We start from the raw sequence: 22,471 nt of genomic DNA, 5'->3' as shown, positions 1-22,471 counted from the left end.
ATTTAACTATACACCTAATGATAAAAATGCCAACTCCTGCCTGTTGCATTATTTTAATCATTGATAATTAAAAGGTGAGGTCTGCTTGCTAATTTGAACGCTGATGTGAGACAACAGACGGAAACTTATCCATGCATCAAGGCATGCACTCACAGAAGGACAAACATGTCACACAGCTGGCAAAGGGAAGATTTTCGATAGATGCAAAGCTGATTGCATCAGCAGCGGCCCAACTGCTTCACCACACCTCTGGAGTTTGATGGAAGCCGGCAGAGTTAGACAGATTTAGCCCGGGCCTGATGAAATGAAACCACAGCACGTCTCTGTGAAGGGAGTGTCACAGAGTGAGGATGGATGTGGGAACCTGCAGAATCAGGATACCAGATTTTTCATCAGTTCTTAAAGCCCAGGGCACAGCTGGAAACAGACGCTTTGGGGAGTAGGCCACGCCTTCGCTGATGTCCTTAACGGTTAGAGAAATCATCTTATTTAATACACTGCTGCCTGGAGACAGAACGATCCAGACGGACGGGTTGAATCTGTCATTAGCACAGGGAGGCATGCAGTGACCTGGTTATGCAGCAGCTAGTGGAAAAACACACAGGTTGGACAACGTAAATGAATGAATGAATCTCACTTTCAGGTGAACCATGTTAACAGACATTTACCTGAGGCTGCATTAAGAACCAGTCTTATGAAACCTTGTTGTGTAGTAGCCTGTGTGTTTCACATGTTAGCACATGCCTCTAACAGGGTGAGAACATTAAGGACTACAAATAAACGGTAGCCGTTTGAAAAGATCCTGGGTGAATGACCTGATGGCTGTTCACTTCCCTCCAACCAGATCGACTGTTTGTTTTTACCTGAATCCAGCAATCTTAGTGGTGAAGACTGATGCAGAAACAGTACAGTGGAAAACTGAAAAACCACCTTTTGATCTCTTCTTTCTTTCAATTCAAGCAGCCAGAATTTCTTTGTGACATTTTAAAGTGATGTGTGGAGTCTGGACATTTCCACAGTCACAAACTATTAAGTTTGTTTTTTAAACATTATCCAATGAACCTCAGCTGTTTTTTTTTTTCTTCCATTCAGTTCTTTTTATTTATCTGATCTTGCTTCCCATTTAACCAACCACACTTCCTTCCTTATCATACTATACTGGTGCATCCATATCCTTCCTTCCACCCACACTTTAATTTATTCATGTCTTCCTTCCCTATTCTCTTACCTTTTTCCTTTCCTGGTGTTACACCCCTCTTCCTTTCCAGTCTTCATCCTGCTCTACCTTCCTTCCTTCCTTTCTTTCTTTTCCTTAATTTTTCCTTACGTTACATCCTAACTTCCTTCCTTGCTTCTTTTTCCTCTTCCTAGAGTCTAAGGTATACTTTAGGTAAATAACCTAAACTGCCACCCCTCATGCCGCTCCCAGAAAAACCAAGAGTTTATTTCAAAATATATTTTTGATACATTAAGTTGTTGAAATAAAGAGTTCTGGAACAAATGCATTTCTATACACAGGACAGACTGATCTATACGTTTACTTTATGATCTTTTTCAAAAAATGCATGAAGGTTTCTACAGACAAATGAAAACTGGATAATAAATTGCCTCTTTCCAAATATCAGCTTTGGCCTCATCTAACTAAAGGAAGCTCTGATTGTTAAAGATCATCTCCAATGAAAACGCTTCTCAAAGACCTCTTTTCTGTGAAGACTGGCAGAAAAAACTCCAAAAGAAATCTTCAAAAAACAACATGGAAGTTGGAAGACCTGGATGCTTGGAAGGAAAGTCGGAAATAGCAGCTCTCATAAAAATTTTGCTTCTAACTCTCAAAATTACTACAAAACTGTCACTTCGATGAATGCACAGAAATCTACTTCTTGTGCTTTTTATGCAGCCAGTCGTACGAGCAATCATCAACTGCTGACCACTTTTTCTTACTGGACATCCTCCACTTCCTTTGGGGCTCTTCTCTTACTGTAGGACCCACTGTAAAGCAATTGGACCAATGTTGAGCATGAAGGAAAAATGCTTGAAACTCACCTTGTCTAGATCCACAGAGCTGCAGAGCTTGTGAGGAGAGTCTTCATCCTCTTCTTGCAACTTGTTGTTTTTATCTGCAGACTTTTCTTCTGTCTCTTCATTGGCTTTTCTTCTCTCCCTCAGAGTCTGCAAGGGAAACAGGACAAATGGGATGATTTTAGCAGGTGATCACATGTAACAGAAGGACAATGTGTAAATGAGTCTTTTTTTAAGTACAAATTATTTGTAAAACTAGGGGAAAAAATAAAAATAATGCATAGATATAAAACTGAATAAAACACATAAAATAAGTGATTATCTAAGAGTGATCCGTCCCTCCAGTGTTGGGATCGGGATGAAGCATGTTTGTAATGACTCCGGTTGTTTGCTCGGTCCACTCTGACCTTTGCTCTTCTCTCCTGAATGTAAAAGGTATTAGTCATCTCTGCGGCTTATGACCGCCATCATTTTAAATTTACAACCGTTGACCTTTGAGCAGCTCCAACAACTGTCCTGGTTGCCATGTTTTACAGCAGCAGAATGAGTCCGTTAAATAAAGCCCGCTTAGACGAGATATTTTCTCAGAAACCTGATGTGTGCATTTAGAGTGTGCGCTGATGCTCCAAAAACTGCAGGTTTCAAAGACTTCTGTCCCTTTACTGATCTGATTAGGATGGCTGTCTCACTGGAAGGTTCCTACAGAAATTAGAGTAAAGCATAGGAGGAAATCTGGCTAGACTGAAGTTTTTTACTGAGATTCTTTTCTCTCCTTATTTACAGATTCAGATTAAGGTGCTAACATCACTAACAGATATTCCTCAAAAGGGGACATCTAGTCATCCAGTCTTTCCCTAATCCTGTTTAGAAAAAAGATTTGCAGTCTCCTCCCAGGGAGATGTGGCCAAAAAATCCCCCAATTAAGATCTCCATAAAGCATCCTGGTCAGATCCAAAGAAAGAGACACCTCAGAGGGTGTCTCTTTTAGTTGTGAGCTGAAAAAGTGAGTTGTGAGCTTGGCTCACAACTAGTATGTTATGAGCTTGGCGGTGTTGGCACAACTCCATCTGCTCCTCAACAAACCAGAGCGACCAGCCCATTCACCACCAGCTAGCCAAGCAAAAAGATCGTCAGCTTTAGAGTCTGAACCACAACCTGCTAAAAACCAGCAAACATCACACCCTCGTACTCCTCAATACTTTAGGTTATCATCTAAAGGTAATTGACAAAGACCAGCAATATTACTCTGTGAAGTCAATCAAACTAACATTTCTGAACAATTTTATTTAGATTTGTTAGAAAAATGTTATATTCCTTTTACATTTTCCTATAAACAGTCATAAAAAAGAACCAACAACATGTCAGCCTGAACTTTTAAGCAGCCTTATAACCAACAGTGATTTGCCTAAATACCAACAGCTGACAAAACAACCAGGGGTTACTGCAGGATGCCACAATATTCAGAGAAAGTTGTAGGAAACACATTGTGTTTTTACTGATCCACTATAAAAACATTTCTTCTACTAATTGAATGTAAAAAATAATAATAATGCATTTAATCACAATTTTAGCTGCTTTACTTTGAGATCAGTGGAAGACTAAACAACAATGCACAAGATTTTGATACAAAATCAAGAAAGGCTCATTTAGGTTATTTTCTGGTTTTATCTGTCCAGTTAATAATATTGGTATTATTATACTAACCTTATTGAAAAACTAAATGTCAAGAAGTAATTGGTTTCACTCTTCTGCCACAGAAAACAGAAAAATAGCAACTAAAGAAACATGAACACGATGATCCCAGATCGACATTTGAGCTATTTTATCAGTAACAACGCTCTAAAATCACATGAGCCAAATCTCCTCTTAGTCTGGACTGAAAATGATCATATCTGCACTAATGTAGCCCAACAGGTTTAAAACATTTTAACATTGAAAAGAGTATTTCTAGAAATGAATGTTTAGGAAACAAGCAAAAAAGATGTAAACACCAAAGCTAGCAGCAGAATTTACTACAGAAATACTTCTGGGCTTTTCCAGACTCCAGAAATTTTGGGCTCTTTCCTTTACCCGTTTTTAAAAGTGTTAATCCAAAACTTCAATTTTATAATGTATAGCAGCCACTTTAATAGGATCCAGGATTTGCAGCAGCAAAGATGTTAGCAGGGTTTGATAGTTGGCTGAGGTTTCTACATGGAGTTTGCATGTTCCTCTTCCTGTGTGTGGTTTCTCCTCAAACACACTCGCTTCCACCCACATGTCACTCTAAACAGCTCTTAGGTGTGGGTGTGTGAGCATTCCTGTGGGGGAATAATAGACTGCATCACAAGATCAGGCTTTAAGAAATTAACCTTGAAGAACATCTGAATGGATGGCTGAATAAATCCATCCAGGGACTGGAAGACGTCACAGTGGGAGAGTGAATAAAACAAAGTTGCTTATTAACTCTATGAGATGCTGCGACTGTAAAGCCTTTAAATCCAACAGTAGGTCAGAGTTATCCGCACACTGCTGTGACAGCACTGAGAGTCAGCTGTAGTTTGTTCTGAAATTTAACACCTACTGTTTATTTAAATAAATATTTCTTTACTTATGAATTTCTTTACTTATAAATTTCTTTATGTATGAATTTGATGTCTTATGCAAGTTTTCATCAACTGGATGCTAATGGATTTAAATAGAACTAAAATAAAAACAGATTTAAGCTAAATTAAAGCCTACTGTTAGGTTATATTATATTCATTGACACCTGACCTTTTGAAGCCTTGTCATGAAAATCTCTCAAAAGTACTTTCTAATCATGAGCAAATTAAATTTCCACTAAGTTTTATGCACATCTTAGTGAACCTAAAGGAAGGAGAAGGTCTATAAAACCCTGAATCCAGCCGGCAGATGAGTTTTTTGGGTTGTTTAGAAAGAATATGGAGGCTAGCTACAAACATTTATTGGGTCTTTATCTCCACATACGACCCCAGCTGAAATAAGCACTCTCCATTTTCTGTTTATAAGAGTAATAAAGCGACACGCCCTCTGTATCCGCGGAAACAGCCCCAGTGTTGTTTAATGAGCTCCACCTCATCCCACTTAATACATATAAGCACACAAACGTGACTCGGGAAGGGTGCCGTCAACCGGCTTCGTGGTGCTTTAGGCTAATATTGGCAAACCTGGAGATGTAAATGTCCACACCGGGTTTTCATTGAAATCTGAGAAGCTTTTTTTTTTTCTCTTAATTTTTTTTTTATCAAAGCAGCATTAGGTTTGAGGTAGATCACAAGGAAGGTTTTTAATGAGCCTCTGATTTACAAGGAGCATTACATTTATTGGAAAGGAACATGAGCCAAACTATTACATAAAATAATACAAGCACTTATTGCTAGGTGATATTAATTCAATGATAAAGACGATTGGTTATAAAACATCGGTGGCTAACAAACCACTTTTACCCATCGTTATGAAATATGAAGTCAAAAATGCAGAGTAAGTAGACCTTTGCCTCTTCCCTTGGAGTCAGTATGGAAAACACCCGCTCGGCACTGCTTATCCAGTTCACTTAATAAACAGATTTTCATCAGCGTAACCAGCTCTATAAAAAGAGGCTCTGATGGTTTGCTCCTCTGGAGCATACAGGCGTGTGCCAGCATAATGCCAACAAGGAGAAACAACAGCACTGCTACTCTTTCTATAAAGATAAAGATTATCTACAAGCTGAACACATTGAAATTCATCTTAAGGTGAAACCAAACATAAAAAAAAAAAAAAAAATCAACAGCTCCTGTATGTAGCATAACATACATGCTTAAGGTCATGAGAGAACAATAGGACACTTTATGCAAATGGTAATAATGGGACACTTATAAAAACACCCAACAAGAACGGCTTGTCTGGTAAGGTATGAAGCACAAAGCTTCTTCACATGGAAAAAAATACGGCAGCACGCCTTCCATTCACATAACTGCCTCAGAGTGGAAGAAAACGTGTGGACGATGTCCCTTGGCTAAATGAGGTCAACTTAGGGATGTTAGGCAAAAATCAAATGTTACAGAGTTAGATGGACTAGTTTGAGAACTGGCCCTTCAAAAGGAAAACTATCTCAAAAACAGCAGCAAATCTGCAGCGAGGGACAGATTCAAGATGTTACAACGGTCTAGTGAAAAGTTCAGATCTATAACTTGTCCTAAATACTGTGAATGCTCTCTGATTCCAAGAAATTAAACTTTATCTGTGACGATTTAGAGATAAATTAATTTAATACCAATCTGATCATCCCATCACAAATTTATAATATTACTCATCATGTCAGAAAGAATTTGTCATTTATAACTCTGAAAGCTATAGCTAGCAGCAGCTCACACTTACTTTCATCTATTCGACTATTCTTAAATGATGTGAAAGAAAATAAGACAAGAAATGTCTTAAAGCAGAAATTCACAAAATGATTTAATGAATACTGACTGTTTATGACCTAATTTCTGGTAATTCTATTTTTGACAGTTTACCAAGTTTCATTTCCTTTTTATTATTCATTTTTTTTTTATTTTACTTCTTGATATTTGTATCTTTTTGAGTAATAAAGCTGCTTTTTTGAACCCAATAAACCTGATAATATCCTTTATCCTGACTGGTCTTATTTTTTAGAAATGGTTAAATCCTGTGAGGACTGGAACAAAACTATTTAAACAAACAATAAATAAATTAAATAAAATACAACCAAACACCTTTTTCAATGATGAAGGTAATGAGAAAGGACTGATTATAGAGCATGGTGCATACATACCAACATTTAAATGCACGTTTGACACAGCTGTTCCTGCTGAACAGGTAAACACACACTTTACAACCCAGCACTGCCGGATATCTGCTATCCGAAGATTTTAAAGAATTCACTGTAAATGTGTAAAAAACATGAAGCTTACATGAGTATAAATTGTTGCATAATGACTCATACAATGCAGAATCATCCTCCAAGCGCCTAACAAAACGTAAACATACATCTTCCAATCAGAAGACAGAAAACAGTAGAGTATACTCATTTGTAGCTGTTGATTAAAAGTTACAAAAATAACACAAGCATATTTTTTATATGTTAAAATGCTTTGAGTTGCTAAAACTAAACTGCTCACTTGTTTTTATTTAATCACTAATAAAAAAAAACCCAGCCAGCTTTGCCTGTCAGTCATCTTCTTTCACAGTAACTGATAGTTTTTAAGCACTAACATGTAAAAGCCTTGACATTTTGGCCACACTGAGTGATTCAGCATGACTGGACTAAAAGAGAAAGGGGTTTTTGAGGTTTTTGGCAGAGGACCACAATGTGATAGCAAACTAAGATGATCAGAACAAAGTCATGTGCTGCTGACTCATAGACCAAAAACATTAAGAAAGAAATAAAACTTTACTGGCACCGTTATTAAACTAAGAAGCAAATAAATTTAAAAAAAGCTCTGCATTGATTCCACCAAAAGTTGGTGAAATAGAATCAAAGATAAAGGCAAAATTAGATCATAATGTGGGTTATTACACCAAACGACTCTTCAGGTAGTTTCCAGAAATAAAATAATTACATAGAGATGTTTTGTTTTTATCTATCCCTTGTCCATTGCACTATTAACAACATTTAAATATATAACCGAGCAGTAAGGTTCTCCCTCCATGTTCTTTTCAGGGTAATATGATTAGCTTCTAAAGTTTGTTTTTTTACCTTAATTTTTCTTGGACTTGACTTAAAAAGTATACATTAAAAAAATGGCTAGAAAAAAATCTGTTAAAGCATAAATAAATAAACTGCAGGAAGAATCAGTCTGCCAGGTTATAACTATTTTTCCTACCAAAATAACTTAAATTTAAAAACTCAAATTTCCTAAATTCTCAGTCCTTACAGCCCGACTCACACCAACCCCCACTCCCCCAATGACACTGAACTGCTTTAAACAGTCCAATCATGCTGTAAATATCCCTAAAACCCGTACAGTTGTTAAACTAAAGAAGTATGAACAGAAATTAACCTTGCTGATTTTTTTTCTTTTTAGGTCAAAGTTACACATTTACTAATTTACTCCACGATGTTATGGTTTGGACCGTTTCATTAGCATGCTGGCGGCAAATATAACCGGAGGATCAAAATTTAATCTCACAAAATTACGATATGTGGGATGAAGAAAAAAAAACATTCTCTTTTTTTAAAACACCTCATAGTTGCAGCTTCAGCCAACGTGTTGCAGGATAGATAACATCAAGGTAAAAAAAAAAAAAAAAAGTATTAATATTATAATTTTTTTAATAGTTTATATTACATAAACTACCACCATGCACTGATGTTAACTTTTCTCTCCAGGAGTAAAAGGTAACCTGCTCTTTAACAGTTGAGCTGTTTTTTTTTTGTTTTTTTTTCAGGACAGCATTAAATAGCAGGCGTTGTAATGAGTCTAATCCTGGCTAAACTCTCTGTAATGTTTACACTTTATGATAAGAAAGACATAATTGTTGAGCCATTAAACCTTATAGATCCATCTCTGCGGTTCTCACATGGCAGCCAATTCAGGACATACAGGTGCTGGTCATAAAATTAGAATATCATGAAAAAGTAGATTGATTTCAGTAATTCCATTTAAAAAGTGAAACTTGTATATTATATTCATACATTACATACAAACTCATATATTTCAGATGTTTATTTTGTTTAATTTTGATGATTACAAATGACAACAAATGAAAATCTCAAATTCATCATATCAGAAAATTAGAATATTGTGAAAAGGTTCAAAATTGATGGCCCCTGGTGCCACACTCTAATCAGCTAATTAACTCAAACCACCTGCAAAAGCCTTTAAATGGTCTTTCAGTCTAGTTCTATAGGCTACACAATCATGGGGAAGACTGCTGACTTGACAGTTGTCCAAAAGACGACCATCGACACCTTGCACAAGGAGGGCAAGACACAAAAGGTCATCGCTAAAGAGGCTGGCTGTTCACAGAGCTCAGTGTCCAAGCACATTAATAGAGAGGCGAAGGGAAGGAAAAGATGTGGTCGAAAAAAGTGTACAAGCAAGAGAGATAACCGCACCCTGGAGAGGATTGTGAAACAAAACCCATTCAAAAATGTGGGGGAGATTCACAAAGAGTGGACTGCAGCTGGAGTGAGTGCTTCAAGAACCACCACACACAGACGTATGAAAGACATGGGTTTCTGCTGTCGCATTCCTTGTGTCAAGCCACTCTTGAACCACAGACAGCGTCAGAAGCGTCTTGCCTGGGCTAAAGAGAAACAGGACCAAAGTCATGTTCTCTGATGAAAGTAAATTTTGCATTTCCTTTGGAAATCAAGGTCCCAGAGTCTGGAGGAAAAGAAGAGAGGCACTTCATCCACGTTGCTTGAAGTCCAGTGTAAAGTTTCCACAGTCAGTGATGGTTTGGGGTGCCATGTCATCTGCTGGTGTTGGTCCATTGTGTTTTCTGAGGTCCAGGGTCAACGCAGCCACATACCAGGAAGTTTTAGAGCACTTCATGCTTCCTGCAGGTGACCAACTTTTTGGAGATGCAGATTTCATTTTCCAACAGGACTTGGCACCTGCACACAGTGCCAAAGCTACCAGTACCTGGTTGAAGGACCATGGTATCACTGTTCTTAATTGGCCAGCAAACTCTCCTGACCTTAACCCCATAGAAAATCTATGGGGTATTGTGAAGAAGAAGATGCAATACACCAGACCCAACAATTCAGAAGAGCTAAAAGCCACTATTAGAGCAACCTGGGCTATCATAACACCTGAGCAGTGCCACAGACTGATCGACTCCATGCCACGCCGCATTGCTGCAGTAATACAGGCCAAAGGAGGCCCAACTAAATACTGAGTGCTGTACATGCTCATACTTTTCATGTTCATACTTTTCAGTTGGCCAACATTTCTATAAATCCTTTGTTTTTATTGGTCTTCAGTAATATTCTAATTTTCTGATATGATGAATTTCAGATTTTCATTTGTTGTCATTTGTAATCATCAAAATTAAACAAAATAAACATCTGAAATATATGAGTTTGTATGTAATGTATGAATATAATATACAAGTTTCACTTTTTAAATGGAATTACTGAAATCAATCTACTTTTTCATGATATTCTAATTTTATGACCAGCACCTGTACCTGCAGCAGAGTCCAACGTCACGTGGGAACTGGCTTTGCATATCATATTTGAGAGGCTGTTTTCTCTTTCTGTAAGAGGGTTTGGGGGGGGGGGGCAGAAATAATAATGCATCCGTACTTCCTAATTAGGCAAATCTAAAACCACGCCACCAGGTGATATCTATTTTTTTCTTTCCTTTGTATCATAAAGAAGAGTAATTGTAGAGATACTGTACAAACCATTACATTTATTTCCCTGTGAGAAGATGTGGCTTTAAAGTTGAATTTCTCCCTCAAGTCCCTCAACGCCTGACACAGAGGCAACAAACATTACAGCTCACTTTGTTTCTCACATTTTAAAATTAATTGTTAACCAGAACTGAATGTGAGTGACAGATAACAGTTTCATTTCCTGGCCTAGTGTGACCCAGCCTACTGAGAACTGTACCCTACAAGAACATTTATTCTGCATTTCTGTTGGTGAGGAATCAATTTTTAAACGGTTTTAATCAATCAGCTATTACTGACAAAAAAAATAATACAAAAAATCTGATATTTGAGTCACTGACTTGCTGCATCCCAATGCTACATGGCTTTCCTTCTAAACCTTACTTCATATTTTCCAGTGCTTTACTTTGCATTCATTATTTTGACATAACTGACTATTTTGCATTTTTCTAACAAGTCTAAATAAGATTGTTCAGAAATGTTCGTTTGATTGACTTCACAGAGTAATATTGCTGGTCTTTGTCAATGACCTTTAGATTCTAACCTAAATACTTTACTTTACTATTTTTAGTCTTTTCCTATTTTTTTTATATACCCATCAGCTGTTCTGTAACAAAGTTGGGGGATTGCTTGAGATACAAACCCAGGACCTCTGCACACACCTGACAGGGCAAGAGAAATCCATCATTGTATAAAAGCTAAATAAGTAACTGGTTATAAAATACTGAATTACAACAGTAGTCTCATAAAATCTCTCTATCAAAGGGGAGGCTTTACCTCTGCATTTAACCCATTCCCTTGGGGAGCAGTGGGCTGCCATCTGGGAGCAGTGTGGGGTTAATGGTGTGGGGCTCCAAACTCTATGCCCTGTATGCCCTAACCACCGGGCTGCCACTCCCTTAACCCTAACCATTTCACATTAACCTCTTCCAGTTATCCAAACCCAGGTAAGGGTCAGGATTTAAATAATTTAGGAGAGATTCTCCTGAGGGAGTCGAGCTAACAGTGAATCAGAATCAAGCTTTTAGAAGAAAATTTCAAACACCCTAAACTGAAATGTTTCTTTTCAAATTATGTGATATACAAGCCAAGACAACTTGATTGGTTAAATTTGTAAGCCTCATTATGGTGCTAAGAATGGCTGACTCTTTTGGCAGGAGAGGCGGAACCAACCCCCAACGGACTGAGCCCAGCAGTCAACTGGAGGTGAAAAAGGATATTTTTGCAGCCTCAGTCAGTGCAAAACAAAAATTACACAATTTCATACGAAATGAATCTATATAGTACAGTTTGCTAAAAGTAATTGATAACATTTGGTCAAACTTACAAACTGCCCTTGAATCTATTATTTCTCGTTACCTTTATTTGCTTTACTTTCCAATAAACATTTCTGAGCAGTATGATTGTTCAAACAGAGATTACTTCCACCTCAAAAATAACCATGGGTTAAGCAACTTATTGAACCAAAAGAAGCAAGATTTTCATAATAAAAACTCTTATTACAAACTTCTAACCAAAGCATAGTAAGAAGACCAGGAAACTTCCTCTTTATAGATACCAAAAGGTTAAGAAACTCCACAATGCACACTTAAAATAAAACCGCAATATCAGTTTATCCACAAAACACATTAAAAGTAAATGAAATAAAGTAATGTCAATGTGCTAAGCTTTATATAAAACATATATAAAAAACAGTAAACCCATAAAAAGACAGAACTGAATAAAAGACAAGTACAATAAAAAGAAGTAAGCATTAGAGTCCTTGGCTCCTTTTACATGATTGTTTTTTTTTTGCCATTTTTATTAAAACATCTATATGATAAATTTTTAATATAACTGCATGAATCAAACACTAGTAGAAACACCACTAGTAGAGGGTTTGCTCTTCAAAAACCCAACGTGTGCATGCATACAAACATACTAAAACTAAAACTTTACAATTAGGAGCCATAAAGGAGAAAACTTGTGCCAATGTGGTGTAGACGAACGGCAGGAACTCAACCTTTCCCCGCCAAAAAAAATTATGTAAACACGGTATAGGATTTAAAATATTACTATGAACATACATCCAACACTTTATTTAGCTTTATGAGTGAAAAACAGGCAAACAGAGCAAATTATTCAGCCTGAAATGATCCTCTCTCTCACTCATCTTTCTCCATCTCAAGGACATTTGCTCTTAAAGCCTATATTGTAATAGCTCCCATACTTTTATATTACTGTCAGAATAAAAAGCCAGAAAATATATATATATTTTTTTTAGGGGGGCATTTTTCTTGCAGAAAAAAACAGGAAGAGATTTTCATCACTTTATTAGGATTTAGGAGTGCCAGAGTAAACTCCTCAGGCGAGAGCTTAGACATTGGGTGGTATGCCAACAATGTTGACATTACTCTCAATCCACATCGCTCCATTTATCGTCAGGCTAAGAAAGCGTCCATTGATTGGATCATAATGAAAGAGGACAATGTTGAGACTTCAGTATTAATCCAACAGATATCCACCCAATTTTAAAGTGGATTTAAGATCTCAGAAAATTAATTATAATTAAATTAAACTTCTTTTGTAGGAACAAAACAAGTTGTCTTCATATTTGCACCAATGAGTTCACTTTACAGAGAGAACAAGCATGGAGAATAAATGATAAGGCTTGCTCTGTTCCAGGAGGAAGAGAAGGCAACAGTATGAAAGAATGAAGAAAACAAAGGAGATAGTTGGAGTGGGGCGGCGATGTGGCCTGGTACCATCACACCACACAAACCACAGTTTGCTTGTAAGTGGGGCCCGCAGTGCTTTGAAAGCTATTCTGGGCTCATTTGTGAGCTGCTAGATAGGATGTCGATCTACACTGGAGTTTTGGTAGGTCAACAACTCCTGCAAAGATTCACCACCGTTTCATTATTTCTCCATTTGGGAGTTTTGGCTCTAACTCTCAGTCACTGGAGTCCCAAAGCCTTCGACCGAGCAACTTTGTTTCGCATTTGTCTTTCAAATGTATTTTGTTTATGGGACTATGTGCCGCCTTTTGAAATCCAGTGGCCTACTTTATGTTGTCAGATAGGTTCTGAGTGGGATTTCTTAATTCTGCAAGCGTGGTGATAATCAGACCTGGGTGTGGCTGATAGAACTGAAATTCTCAGGTAAAAAAAACTGAACAGATACATTTGATGTGGGTAGCTTTTTCCCTTAAATTAAATCAGAATTTGAAAACAGTATTTTGTGCATTTTCTTGCATAGCTACATCATTACATTTACTGCAGGGGAAGTAAAATGTGGAATTAGGCAGGTAAAAAAATGACTGAAAAGATAGTAGGTGAGCTAGCTCAATAATGAACTTCTATTTAGTTTGAAAACTCTTAAACATGCAAGCAAATATTCTAGGAAATAACGCTGCTATAAAGTTGTGTATTAGATTACACAAAAAGAATTTTGTTTTATCAGGATAAAAATCAGGTAGGATCAAACTAGCAGAAAACTTTACCAACCTGCTTATATGTAAAGGGTTCATTGCGATTTTATTTTCAATCAGCTATTAATCATTAACCCACATAAAAAAAACCTAGTTCATACACTAATATTTATCAGTCATATTAAAAGTAGAGGAAATTATGGTAGAAAGACTTTAAAAAGAAAAAAAACCCTCTAAGAGTTGTTTTTTTTTATCGGTAACTAAAGGAAATGGATAAATAAATTTCATATTCAATAAAAACTGAGCCTTCTGAGTGACAGACGTGTACAGGGATGAATTTGATTTCAATAATCCCAATCAGCTTTGCTGTAAAAATTTTTAGATTCATAGTGGTTTCTAAGCTGCTATTTATGATGTGGAGTGAGAACCAAACACATATGTAAGTAGTATGTAACATCACCTCTCACATGTTCCTCTCCTCTCCGATTTCCTTTTTACATCTCACTATAAAGCTTTTTACTGTCACACATGGGAAGCCCATACATAAAGAACTACAGTATGTATGGCTGAAGTTTAGAGTTACTTCTGTCAACTAAAGAGGAAATATACAAGCAGATCTGGCTTTGGTTGGTTTGTTTGGTCAAGATTGTGATTAAAGCTTATGAAAGGAATGCAGCTGCGGAATATTTCCTTAATGCCTTCAATATCCAAAAAAAGTTCTCTTCTGGTTAATTTCCAAAATGTAACTAATTTTTAACTCCAACTCTGATGATGAAGGGCAAGAAAGAAAAAAGCGGGTTTATAAGTTATTATTTTTGACGTTGAAGTTCTAAAAGTGGATTGAAAACCTTCACAATATCTCTGGTCACAATGCAGGTGGAAAGAGTGACTCAATCGACATGAGTCAGGGTGACACAGTTTCTTATTTTGTTGAAGATAGGATGGTTTTGTAAGAATGACATGAGCAACATTAACACTGAAATGCAGAACAGTTGTAAATACATGTTATATGCTGTGCCTTTTTTAAAATGGGTCAGCACTGTGAACATTTATGCTTGATACAAAGTTTTTTAAAACACAGATATACTATTTAACCACATTGTCCTTAATTCAGGGTTTATAATTTATTGCTTTTTAAGGCTCTAAATGCTCTCAGAAATTATTTTAATGCCATCAACAAGTAACCATGGCTCTCATATAATATATATAAATAAATAAATAAATAAAACGTAAAAGCTTTTTCTCTGCCTTGAGCTTCTTTTCCAAACAGCAGCAGGTCCGTGCAAACAAGAGGATATAAGATATGACTGATGAAATTGTTTGTATAAACTTTTTTTTTATGCAATTATAATCATATTATGTGAATTTTAATGCTGTTTAGCGCCTTAATTCAAAAAAATTATAATTTTATTACCTAATAATTTTTAATGACCTAATCAGTTACCTCTAATCAGTTATTCTTAGGCTAAATAGCAAAGAGAAGACTTCTTCCCCTCTTAATTAAATGAATATAAACCAAAAGCTTCGACCATTTTCCTCTCCAAATAATCTAACGTACTTTGATGCATGCTTTCCTAATGGGGAACAATCATGTAATTTTTTCACTTTGTTGGCTTTAAAGCTACCTACAGTATATCAATAAACCAAAGTAAAATTTAGGATTTCTTGGAGCTGACAAAAAAATGTCCTGATGATTCCATAAGGAAAATACATAGATTGGCCTAACAAGTGTTGATGCGTCACAAAGATAGATGCACCAACTCAAAGGGCCAAAAGCATAGCTTTATCTGGAACATAAATGATGGTTACAGATAAACTCCTCTCCGTGTCTACACTGTGAAGGAAGAAGGATACATTTGAAAATGAAGCGCAGCTGCAGCTTGAAAATAATATACACTGATGCACTGCAAACGCCAAAGGAAAATATCTGCCTGATTCAGGAGAAGGTGCAGAATATTGCTCCGTAACTTGCCTGTGAGATCCTCATCCGGCACAGATACCAAAGATCAGTAAGGTCTGTTTTGCCCTGTATGCTGAATCGCATGGTAGTTGGGTCGCACCAGAGTACAGCTGTTTTCAGACTCGGCTGCAGCAAAACCGAGACCACCTCTTCAGGCTGCTCTAGTTTGGTGTGCATTAGAGTCCGGTTGTGCCTTCATACAGACGAAAATGTGACATGCTGGGACGCTTTGTTTGCATTATTCTTCTGCTTCAAAATCTGAAACCATCATTGTTTACAAGCACTGTAAAATAATCTAGCCATTTTTTTTTTATTATGCAGTTTACGTAATCATTTGGAAAATCTGATAATAAAAATCAAAGTACAAACAAATTTCTACATGCATGCAAACAGGCTGACTGATTAGCTTCAACAGTTGGAGGGATCAGGGTGGAACAAGGGAGATCCAACAAACTCTCCACCGCAGTCACAGATGCGTTACAGAGAAAGGAACGGAAGCCAGGGTGAATACATAAGTCATGGTGAGGTAGGTCTCCGGTGTGATTTTCTTAGCTGCTTCGTCTATCAAAGCAGAATAAGGTGACTCAGTCATAAGCTTTAGCCTGCATCCTTTAATTATCTAAAATATCTTAACCATGACTGTTAGTAAATTTAAGCATTGCTCAAGTAACAGTTGCTTATGTAATAACAGTTGAGCTAATAATAAGCTTCATAACAATCTGGCTTCACCTCTACTAGTAAACTAGTTAACCAGTAAATATATGCAAAAATCAAATGTGACGAGTGACAACGAAATAGTTCACCATCCAGGAGGAATGGTAGAGTTTGGGCATAATTTGGATTGCATGCAGACAGGAGGCTGTAAATGATCACATTTTCAAGAACTTGTTACTCAGGATGGACACCAAACTGGTAACCATAACCATCACTATGAATAGGTCAGAAAAATCTCCAAGCACCAAGCAATGAATCCAAGAATAATAGTCTAGAGGCCTGAGCTGGCTTACTAAATATTAAAGCCCTGAACCCCCTTTAAAGATATATGTTCAAAAGTCATATAAGAGGCCACCTGTTCAACAGCTGAGGTTTGGTCCAAACTGGGTTAACAGCAGGACAAAGTTCCCAAGCACAGCAGTAAACGTACAACAGAAAGACTGAAAATCAAAAGAATTCAGGTGTTGAAATTGCCCAGCCAAAGTCCAGACCTCAACTCGGCTGAAATGCTTTGCTGTGCAAAGACAAAAGTGCATAAACCTTAATGAAGAGAATTGATGCTGGAAAGAAGAGCGAACAAAATAAATAAACCATGATGTCAGGTAGTGACAGATGTATAACTGCTGAAGGAAGTTCAATGAGTTGTTGAATGATACCTACCCCCTCCCATGTTTACAATCCTGACTTTATGATCAAGAACTTGTTTAGTTGCATACGGGGTCACATTTCTTATATTGGTCATTCAGTGTTGCATTGTAGCACATAGAACTAAAAGTTGATCAGTGATCCGCACAATAATTTACATCTAGAAGTTCATAAACGTGACAGCTCCATATTATATGACTCCATTGAAGTTTCTTTTTTCTTGTTTACTCAAGTTTTTTAAACTGTTAAATCATATTCAAAACCAATGTAGTGAAACTGCATATTAATAGGAGTGTAGTACCTGGATAAAAACAGAGTAGTGGCTCAAAAACTGTTCGTGCAGGTTTGCACGTTCATACCAAGGTGTGACAGAGGCACTTATACAATGTGAGATCAATGTGGAGGGACTAGTGCAAAGGTTCACTCTTCAGAGTTTTATAACTCTGAGATGGCCATAATTTTGGATGATCGTTTCTAAACAACACATAATATCTCACCTACATGATTTACTCACGAATACAAAAGAGAGATACCATCTTTATCAACGGGGTTTCAAAGGATTAAACTGTAACCAATGAAACACAATAATTAAGAATGATCGCATTTACACCTGATCACCTTTATGTTTTAGATAACTTTCCATGAAAAAGATGGGAAGGTAAAAGTCAAAGTAAACACACAAAGGTATGAAAACAAATACAAGTCTTTTCCTTTCCCTGCGAATCAAATCCAAGGATGGAATCAGTGCCAAGAGGATGATCACCTAACCATCTATTAAAGGGAAGTGCATGTAAAAATGGTGACGGAGAGACTTCAGCTTCTCTCTGCCTGGTTTCAGCCTCACATACCATCCCAGCTCCACCTATTGTTCATCTTATTGCACCACAGCATGAATTATACATTGCTGAAACACCTCACCGCTCCCAATTTAGACCAGGTGAGGAGGGAGGTGGATTCATTGGGATGAACCTTCTAGAAAACCTGTATGCTGAGATTTGGTGGAAATTTGGGGCAGTGTTTTTTTTTGTTTTTTTTTTTACAATCCATAGCTTGAGGCTTAAAAGAAAAAAAAGTAATTTGATAAATCTGATATTGCTACCGCTGCACAGATATATACATATTATTATTGTCTTTTTACTTTAAATGAAGATTGATGCAGTTTATTGCCTTTATGTTTCAGGTAGTCGAGTTAAAGCAAAAATGACATCTGAAGTTAAAGAGTGATTAGAAATAATTACGTTTTTATAAGTGTTTTGTGACCGAAGATCCAACACAAAAGTTCCACTGGTCTAAAAGTTTCCATCTGCTTTGTTGCAAAACTTTGTACAAGTCTTGCAGAGACTGTTTTTGACCACACAGCCTAGTTCACTTCAAACCAACTTTTTCAGTGTTTTCAGCAAAATGCAGCATTTCTTCTATCAGTATGTTGTGGAAAATGTGATCTCGTCATCAGAGCAAATAACTGCAAATTTAATATCCCTTTGGGATCAATAAAGTATTTGTTAAATGAATTAATTTATTTTTTTTTTATTATTTAAATGTTAATATTGGTGTGCACATGTATATCCAGCTCCTCATTCTGTAAGCTTGATGTTTTATTGTTCTGACACACCTGAGTCAAAGGAATGCATTATATCAGCAGCTTGTTATCGTGTTGAGCAGAAGTCACTTTGCACTGAGGTCCAGGGTACTAGCTGGACAGCCAGACTAACTAAACGGGCACAAGTCAGTCTGGTAGGGCTTAAAACTCCAGGATCTGTTTTAGAGCAGCCCGATCACAACGTGATCGGGCCCATAATGCAACAGCACTTTTCTTTTACAAATACTGTTAAGATTGCAGCTGCAGCTGTTAACATTGATAGAATTTGAACTGGTTGCTGTAAGAGCTTTTCTATGTGCTCCTTTCCAGACTAATAAATGCTGTAACAGCATGCTAGTCAACAAAAATTAGGTTCCTGAGCCCTTACTGATAAAAGCCCTCTTTTTCCTCCAATTATCACTCACTTGTGCAGTGATAAGTCATCTCAAATAACTGCCTTTTAATTCAAATACTCCTTTAGACCCTCAGAGTAGAGACTGACATTTTTTCGGGAATCCCACGGGTCACGGGATTCCCGTGGGATTCCCGTGGGATGGGAGTCAGTATTAGTAACGATCACGTGATTGGAAGGGTACAGGATTAAACATTAACGGGAGCAGACGGGAGCGGGAGCAAACCAATAACTAAAAAAAAAACTAGGATCGATGCCAAAAAATAAAATAAAATAGAAAGAAAAAAAATCCAGTACTGGCGCGGCACAGCCATTTTGTAGTTTTTTTCCTTGAAGCCTACACTATAATGAGAGTCAAAAAAAACTACACGACCCAAAAACCAACAGTGCTTCCGCTCTGAGTTTTTTGCCAGTGCTCGAAAAAAAAAAAAGGGAGTGGTGCAGGAGCGGGAGTCATTCTGAATGGGAGCGGGATGGGAGTGGGAGTAATTTCACCAGGAGTGGGACGAGACAGGATTTAGATTTCTAGTCTGGCCCGGGATCGGGACGGGACAGGAGTGAAAATCCACTCCCGTGTCAGTCTCTACCACAGAGGACCTGGCAGGATTTGTTTTGACCATGAACCAACATTAAACACTTGTCATTCTGATGACACGGATGTAATATTCCTGTATCTCTTTATTACAGTTAATTAATTCTAAACAAATATATTACTCCATTAAAAAAATCTAATATATAACGAAATCCATAGAATATAAATAAAAAATTGCAGTCATTATTGCAATGATCAATCCCTTGCTGAAACTAATGCTAAGCTGTAACAATGACAGGCTGATACCTTTCATGCATTCATCTATTTTCTAAAACCTATCAGATCAATCAAGAACAGGTTACCAGTCCATTATATCTGAGCACTCAAGTAAAAGATAAACATGCAAGAGGAAAACATTGAACCCAGAAAGGAAAAGGCCATGATTGTGATTTGAATCCAGTGCTGTGACACTAAGATCTTGGCAGGATCTAAGCACTGCACCAGATGCTCTGCACGCCCATTTTCATCAGCTAGCTAAATAATGGCTGAGCATGGATCCACAACAACATAAACAAGCAACTATTATCTGCAGGTTTCTTGTAGCCGATTTTTAATTGCAATCTGAAACATCATTTTCACTAAATGATGTGCTCAGGCTCTGTAGCCATCCTGCCAGCTGATGTTTAAACAAATCTCCATTTGTAAATATTAAAAAAGTAAATATTAAACCAAAATAATTAATAAGTTTGGAACAAAAGTTGGGAAATAAAAGCATAAAGAATATATTCTAACTATAGATCAGTGAGAGAAAAATCTTTTATTCATTATAAATTTAGAACTTTATCTTTTAGATCATTGAAAAGTGAACAGTCTTAACAAGAAAGCAAGGAATTTATAATCATTGACCTATGGACGTCCTAAAATTTGCTGTCCAAAAGCACAAACTTAAATCACTGCAATCAATTACATCAGTGTTTAAATGTTTTAGGTGAGAGTTTCTACAGAGTTTTAATATCTTTATTTTATTCTACGTTTTTTTTTTTTTTTTTTTTAACTGTATGTGTTTTTTACTTTATACACTTTTATATGTTGTAACATATGCTGCGGTCCTCTTGTCCAGTTCTCTCTTTCAAAAAGAAATTTTAGATCTCAGTGGAACTATCTGGTTAATTAACTGCTAAATAAACAAATAAATAAAAAAACTAATACCCACAGCTAGTTGGTGAGATGGATAATAACCAAGATATATAATAGGTTGATAAATATGATAATGATCATTTCTTGGTTCCTCAGAGTAAAACTCGCCATCAACATGTTCTCTACAAATAACACAATGTAAACAATCCTTAAGTTGTGTAATGGAAGCATTACAAACCCAAATATTAAAACTCATGTGTGTGACTTCAGTTTACTGTATTCGTGTGTCTTTGAATTACGCAACATGGGGGTGTGGGGTTGGGGGGGCAACCAAAAACAAATGAGGGAAGGGATAATGAGTAAGGGTGATGACGCAAGCCTGATGGACTGTGTGTCTTTCCTGTACGCAGATAAGAAACCTGCCCCCCCACCACCACCACCACCACTGAAAGAACCAGTCGGACCTGTGTGACAGTGACTCAAGATTTTACCTCTCTTTTTTTGTTTCTTTCTGTGCACAAGGTGTCGTGTTACCTCGCACACAGTGAGACAAAAAAAAGAAGAAAAAAAACACACACAGCGATTACACTTAATGTGTTTGCTTTGTGGGTACTCGACTTTGCGTTCTCCTGGATGAATCAGGGTACACTGCCGAGGTAAAATTGGTCATTAATGACATGAGCTGCTCCCTTTCTTGGTCAGGTCACCCTTGAGCTTTTTTTCTCATCGGCTTTAAAGCAGTTAAATAAATATGTAATACAACAAATAGGCGTTATAGAGAGACGGTTTAAGTGCTGCATTTATAAACGCATTTGTATCTCAGATGGAGCAGCCTCAATCCCAAGTGAGAATACATATTTTGTAATAAAGGAAAGAGCTGAGAGTAAAATCTGACAGTTTTAGAAGTAAAAGTTTATGTTTATCTGCAGTGTAAATGTAAAATAAGGAAGAGATATTTTCAAGAAGTAATATGGGAACGAATGAAGGAGTAACCAGCAGTGTATAGTCAATGAATAACTTCCCGGGTAACTAAAGATCCCATCACAAAGTCATATTCTTTTAATTATTAGACTTTTGACCTCATTTCTGTCACATGATGTTGCAAGGTCTCAGAATGTGCGCCCTATTTTCATATTTAAACAGGTTTACAATAATTAACATAACATCAGAGAAACTAAATGATGAGACACATTTACTCATTTTATGTCCATTTCCACAATTTAACAATCCTACAATCCAACAAACACCTTCATATCTCTAAAGAACCTCCAATGAAAAGGTGAAGCAATATGTGGCACGTGCAGATAGAACATGCTAACCTCACAGAATCAACCCCATCGTGCACTATGAAGATAAAGATCATGATTAATACATGCAACTATAAATCTATGTGCTGCTAATTAAAAAAACAAACAAGTATGATGGCAAGGGGTATTATCGTCTGTTTTTTTAGTGTTTTTTTTTAAGACTATTGATGATGGATGACCCACTATATAAAAATGATTAAAATAAAACAGCTAATTTATAAAGAAATGTGCTTATTCGTTTTTTTTTTTAATAACTAATCATTATTAAGTTAGGAAGAATATATTATCTCTTATGGTGATGTAAACCATATATTCACCATGTAAAACGTCGCCTAATTGTGGCTTAATTCAGAAGATCCCATTCAGTATGAAAACTGTTGTGATGCTTCTGCAAAAGGTAACAGACAA

At 36.8% G+C, this 22,471-nt stretch overlaps 1 protein-coding gene across 2 annotated transcripts in view; it reads right to left on the bottom strand.

The window, feature by feature from the left end:
• fa2h (fatty acid 2-hydroxylase) overlaps nt 1–22,471 on the bottom strand; it is a 46,346-nt gene that overhangs the window by 10,789 nt on the left and 13,086 nt on the right. For both annotated transcript variants that reach the window (XM_038305558.1, XM_038305559.1), the window contains exon 2: nt 2,044–2,169. In XM_038305558.1, the coding sequence (XP_038161486.1) occupies nt 2,044–2,169 (126 nt within the window). The remainder of the gene's footprint in view (nt 1–2,043; nt 2,170–22,471) is intronic.

This window comes from Cyprinodon tularosa, unplaced genomic scaffold, assembly GCF_016077235.1.
Source record: "Cyprinodon tularosa strain WSP-4 unplaced genomic scaffold, ASM1607723v1 ctg56, whole genome shotgun sequence".
Lineage (NCBI taxonomy): Eukaryota > Metazoa > Chordata > Actinopteri > Cyprinodontiformes > Cyprinodontidae > Cyprinodon > Cyprinodon tularosa.
This window is presented reverse-complemented; position numbering and strand designations above follow the sequence as displayed.